At 43.4% G+C, this 6,188-nt stretch overlaps 1 protein-coding gene across 1 annotated transcript; it reads left to right on the top strand.

Moving 5' to 3' along the window:
• The first annotated feature begins 149 nt into the window (after positions 1 to 149).
• Positions 150 to 829, top strand: LOC119320465. The gene is made up of 2 exons (XM_037594546.1): positions 150 to 260; positions 347 to 829. Exons 1-2 carry the CDS (start codon positions 167 to 169, stop codon positions 583 to 585), a joined length of 333 nt encoding a protein of 110 aa, XP_037450443.1. The 5' UTR covers positions 150 to 166; the 3' UTR covers positions 586 to 829.
• The last annotated feature ends 5,359 nt before the right edge of the window (positions 830 to 6,188 follow it).

The following is a 6,188-nucleotide window of genomic DNA, read 5'->3' as shown; positions in this document are numbered from 1 at the left end:
TCTTTATTTAGTAAACTGTAAATAAGAAATAAGTGCTACCTACACACAAAAGAAAAAAACAATAACTGCTTACCATGTTCTGATGCCTCTGTACATATATATAGCACAGCAGTTGTGTCCACCAGCCCATCCATCTATCTGCAAATAGATCCTCAACAGATCATACATGATGCAGCGAAGGTTCGGCAGCCAGATGAAAGCAAAGGCAGCAACCGTGCTGCTCCTTGTCCTCCTCGTATGCCACGCGTTATCCGCAGAATGTAAGTGCATATCATTTGTGTGAGTTAGTAACTGATGGTTATGGTCGCCGTTTCAATTACATTTCTGATGCAATGTATTGGTGCAGGTGGTGAGGTGTGGGGATCAGGCGGCCGTCGTCTGGATTTCGAGATCCAAGGCCGCGGTGGCGCCGGCGAGGTCAGCCTTGAGTGTGCCGGCCAAACTTTTGCGGAGGTGGTTCTCAAGGCGATAACTGCTGGTGCTGTGAACCACTGGGGTCTTGCAGCTATGGGTCGCTGCAGGATTGCCTCGCGAACTGCCCCTCATCCCCATAGACGCCCTGCGGTTCCTCGGTACAGACGATAGAGCGATGCGAGTTTAATTGGCTGGATGATGTGAAACTTTCACTTTGAAAGAGACGTCCAGGCTAGAAATAGACAACACAATTCTGGTGCATGTCCGGCAGATGGTCAATAAGAGAGTTACCTTTTGATCAACCGGATCGCCATCCTTTGTCAAGTCAAGATGTCCACTAGTAGGCATGAGGGTATTCACATCATTGTATTCTTGCATGTTAAACTTCTTGAATAAGTTCTTGGTATACTTTGTTCGAGAGATAAAGATTTCTTCCTTAGTTTGCTTGATTTACAAACCGAGAAAGAACTTGAGTTCACTCATCATAGACATTTCAAACTTCTCCGACATAACCTTTCCAAATTTCTCACTAAAATGAGGGTTAGTTGATTCAAATATGATATCATCAACATAAATTTGACACACAAATAATTCTCCATTGACCCTTTTGGTAAAGAGTGTAGAATCAGTTTTACTAATTTCAAACCCTTTATCAAGAAGAAACTTAGTCAAGCATTTATACCAAGCTTTAGGAGCTTGCTTAAGACCATAAAGAGCTTTGTGAAGTTTATAAACATGATTGGGTTTCTTAGGATTAACAAAGTCGGGAGGTTGTTTAACATAAACTTCCTCCTCAATTTCACCAATAAGAAAAGCACTTTTGATGTCCATTTGATACAAGGTAATGTCATGATGATTGGCATAGGCAAGTAAGATGTGAATGGACTCAAGTCTAGCAACGGGGGCATAAGTCTCACCATAGTCCATACCTTCGACTTGAGTGTAGGCTTGAGCAACGAGACGAGCCTTGTTGCGTACAACTTGTACATCTTCATCTTGCTTGTTCCGAAATACCTATTTGGTTCCAATGACATTGTGCTTCTCATCGGGCTTATCAACCAATGTCCATACTTGATTCCTCTCAAAGTTGTGTAGCTCTTCGTGCATGGCATTTATCCAATCCAGATCTTCCAATGCTTCTTCAACCTTCATAGGTTCAATGCTAGAAATGAATGAGTAATGTTCACAAAAGTTAGCCAAACGAGTTTAAGAGCGAGTAATTCTCCCGGTTTGAATGTCATCAAAGATTTGTTCGACGGGGTGATCTCTTGAGACTCTTGCTCGAACTCGTGATAGCTTTTGTTTGGGTCGGGGTGGAACATCCTCTTCATTATCTTGTTCTTCTTCTTGTCTGTCTTCGTTGTTGTTGGCGAGGTTCAGCTTGTTGTACATCCTCGTTCTCATCGTCTTGACGTGTCCCACTTGTGGATGCCTCCAAGTCAACTCGTGGTTCACCTTGGCGTGAGGTTGAGGCTTCCACTTGGACAGACGAGGTGCTCTCCTTCACCTTCGTTGGGCGAACCTTGCCGATAGACAAGTCTTGAATTGCTTCTGAAGGATCTTTGTCACCTACATCAATTAGCAATTGCTCTACTTGCGAGCCATTAGATTCATCAAACTTCACATCTACCGTCTCTTCAACCTTTCGGGTGAAATTGTTGTAGACACGGTAAGTGTGAGAGTTTGAGCCATAACCGAGTAGGAAACCTTCGTAAAACTTAGGAGCAAATTTCGAACGACGATGCTTGTCAAGAATGTAACACTTTGAGCCGAATACCCAAAAGTATCCAACTTGGGGTTTGTTACCGGTGAGGAGCTCGTATGCCATCTTGCCGAGTACCTTGTGAAGATATAGACGATTCGTTACATGACAAGCTGTCTCAACCGCTTCTGCCCAAAAGTGTTTTGGCGTCTTGTACTCATCAAACATTGTTGTTCCATTTTGATGAGCGTTCGGTTCTTCCTTGCAACAACTCCATTTTGTTGAGGTGTGTACATAGCCGAGAACTCATGTGAGATCCCTTCTTCGTCAAGAAAGGTGTCCACATTGGCGTTCTTGAACTCCGTTCTGTTTTCGCTGCGAACCTTCTTGATCTTCACCTCAAATTGGTTTTGGGCCTTCCTAGCGAAGTTTTTGAAGATCTTTTGAACCTGCAATTTATCATCGAGAAAGAACACCCACGTAAATCTTAAAAAATCATCAACGATGACTAGTCCAAACGAGTTACCACCGAGACTCTTGTAGGCGTTGGGACCGAAGAGATCCATGTGAAGGATCTCGAGTGGTCTCCTCGTGGTCATGATGTTCTTCACGGGGTGGCTTCCTCCCACCTGTTTTCCTGCTTGGCAAGCGCTGCAAAGTGTATCCTTATCAAATATGACATCTTTAACACCAAGGATATGATCACCTTTAATAAGCTTGTCAAGGTTTCGCATGCCCACATGACCTAACCGTCTATGCCACAACCAGCCTTTGGAAGATTTAGCAATTAAGCAAGTTTTAGGTTGAGCCTTTTTAGTGAAGTCAACAATGTATAGATCACCTCTACGTATGCCGGTAAAGACCATTTTATGATTGTCTCTTTGAAACACTTGGCAATATACTTTAGTGAATAGGACATTGAAACCAAAGTCAGCTAGCCAGAGATTCAATGAGCATAACATTTTGTATGGAGCTGTCATGTGAGATGGCCACCTTACCAAGGCCAACCACCTTACCCTTTGAGTTATCACCGAAAGTGACATACTTCTGAGGGCCGTTGTTTTCAGCAAGCTCACGAAACATATCTTTATCTCTGGCCATGCGATCGGTACATCCACTATCAAGGACCCATTCCTTTCCTCCAGCCATGTAGCCGCGAAGATTAGCCATAAGACCAAAGTGTCTCATAGACTCTTCAAGATCAAAGTCATTAGCATCATCCTCATCATAGTATCCATGTTCAACATCATCTTGCAAATGATCATTTCCTAGAGAAAGTGATTCATTAGATATATGATTTTGACACTGTTCATCTCTATGAATTCTAATAGCTTCGGAAATAATATTCCTAATGATTCCAACATCTCCTTTGGCACGCATAAGATTGGTAACCTCAAATAAATAATCTCCAAACCTAGGATCATTGGTATTCATCTTATTCAAAGCAATAGACTTGTGAAGAATCTCATCTAAGTTTTCCAAGGAATAGTCAGGAAATCATTCCTCAAGAAATCTCCATATAGTATAAGCACAATTAGGAGTATGCAAGTGACCAATCAAATTTCTAGGCAATCCTCTAGTGATAAGGTTGATAGTTCTAAGATTGCGAATCATGTCAAGAGACTCATTATGGGTAGTGTCGTGGAATAGCCACGTCAGATGTCCTAGCGAAAGGACTTAGTCGTGGAGCCATACAAACTTGGTTAGCTTAAAGGGGTTAAACAGGACAAAAGACACGGGAGTTTATACTGGTTCGGCCCCTTGCGGTGAAGGTAAAGGCCTACTCCAGTTTCGAGGTGGTATTGCTTATGTCTCGATTACTAGGGAGCGAATCTGCTTCACCTAGCTTTCGATCTGTTGTTCCTTGCCGTGAACCGCCGTCGGGTCGTCCCTTTATATACACAGGTTGATGCCCAATGGCTCTCGGAGTCCTGGCCGGCTCATAAACAACGTGTCCGGCTCGGTGACTATCTATTCATGCCTTACAATACAAGTCTTACACATAAGGCAGCTTATTTCTACGGGCCTTAAGTCGCCCTTGGGCCTTAGGCCCTTATCTTGAACCACCATCTTCAATATCCTCGTGGGCTTCATATGATGAATCGCCATAGGTATAACCCGGCCCCTCCTGGGCGGGTCATACCTAATAGTTATATCCCCAACATTAAGCCCAGGTTGATTTGAACCGGTTCATGTCAATCTTCAACACTTAGAAAAATCCTCCCTTCTCTATCTGTGCGAGAATTCATAACCCGCCATGACATCATCTCCTGGAATCGCGATAACCCACCATGACGTCACCTATCATTAATTTACACAATATCCAATATATCTCAAAGGATCTTTTATATTTAATAACCATCCCGAGAATCGAGGCACCTGGGCAGCTGGATAACCATGTTCTGGCCTCCTCGTTTTTCGTGCCCACTTATTAGCCTTCTCCTTATAAATAGTCATGAAAAACCTCTTCTCATTTCCCCTCGTTCCTTCATCTTCCTCCTCTCGCGACTCTCCTATCACTCGAGCTCCGCCACCGTCGCGAAGCACACCGTCATCCTCGTCCTTGGCCGTGCTACGTCTTGAGCTTGCGTTGGTTTTCCTTGAAGAGGAAAGGGTGATGCAGCAAAGTAGCATAAATATTTCACTCTGTTTTTTAGAACCAAGGTAATAATCTAGTAGGAGGCTCCTCAAAAGTCTCACGCACCTACACAAACAAACAAGAACCTCGCAACCAACGCAATAAAGGGGTTGTCAATCCCTTCACGGCCACTTGCGAAAGTGAAATCTGATAGAGATACTATGATAAGATAAATATTTTTGGTATTTTTATGATATAGATTGGAAAGTAAAAGATGCAAATAAAAGTAGATGGAAAACTTATATGATAAAAGATAGACCCGAGGGCCATAGGTTTCACTAGTGGCTTTTCTCAAGATAGCATAAGTATTATGGTGGGTGAACAAATTACTGTCGAGCAATTGATAGAAAAGCGCATAGTTATGAGATTATCTAGGCATGATCATGTATATAGGCATGACGTCCGTGACAAGTAGACCGAAACGATTCTGCATCTACTACTATTACTCCACACATCGCCAACTCCTACCTGCATCTAGAGTATTAAGTTCATGAAGAACAGAGTAACGCATTAAGAAAGATGACATGATGTAGAGGGATAAAGTCATGAAATATGATATAAACCCCATCATTTTATCCTCGATAGCAACAATACAATACATGCCTTGCTTCCCCTGCTATCACTGGGTAAGGACACCGCAAGATTGAACCCAAAGCTAAGCACTTCTCCCATTGCAAGAAAGATCAGTCTAGTAGGCCAAACCAAACTGATAATTCGAAGAGACTTGCAAAGATAACTTAATCACACATAAAAGAATTCAGAGGAGATTCAAATACTTCTCATAGATAAACTTGATCATAAACCCACAATTCATCGGATCTCGACAAACACACCGCAAAAAGAGTTACATCGAATAGATCTCCAAGAAGATCGAGGAGAACTTTGTATTGAGAATCAAAGAGAGAGAAGAAGCCATCTAGCTAATAACTATGGACCCGAAGGTCTGTGGTAAACTACCCACAACTCATCGGAGAGGCCTTGGAGATGATGTAGAGGCCCTCCATGGTTGATCCCCCCTCCGACGGAGCGCCGCCGAAGGCTCCAAGATGGGATTTCGCGGATACAGAAGGTTGCAGCGGTGAAATTAGGTTTTCGTGGTGCTCTCGGATGTTTTTGGGGTACGTGGGTATATATAGGAGGAAGAAGTAGGTCGGTGGACGCTTTAGGGGCCCACGAGGGTGGGGGGCGTGCCCACCCCTAGGGGGCGCGCCAGGCACCCTCGTGGCTGCCTCGTCTGTTGCTTGACTTCCACTCCAAGTCCCCTGGATTGTCTTTGTTCCAAAAAGATCGCTCCCGAAGGTTTCATTCCGGTTGGACTCCGTTTGATATTCCTTTTCTTCGAAACACTGAAATAGGCAAAAAAACAGCAATTCGAGCTGGACCTCCGGTTAGTAGGTTAGTCCCAAAAATGATATAAAAGTGTAAAGTAAAGCC

This window comes from Triticum dicoccoides, chromosome 6B (assembly GCF_002162155.2).
Source record: "Triticum dicoccoides isolate Atlit2015 ecotype Zavitan chromosome 6B, WEW_v2.0, whole genome shotgun sequence".
Taxonomy (NCBI): Eukaryota; Viridiplantae; Streptophyta; class Magnoliopsida; order Poales; family Poaceae; genus Triticum; species Triticum dicoccoides.
Note: the sequence above shows the minus strand (reverse complement) of the source record. Positions and strands in the feature narration are given on the sequence as shown.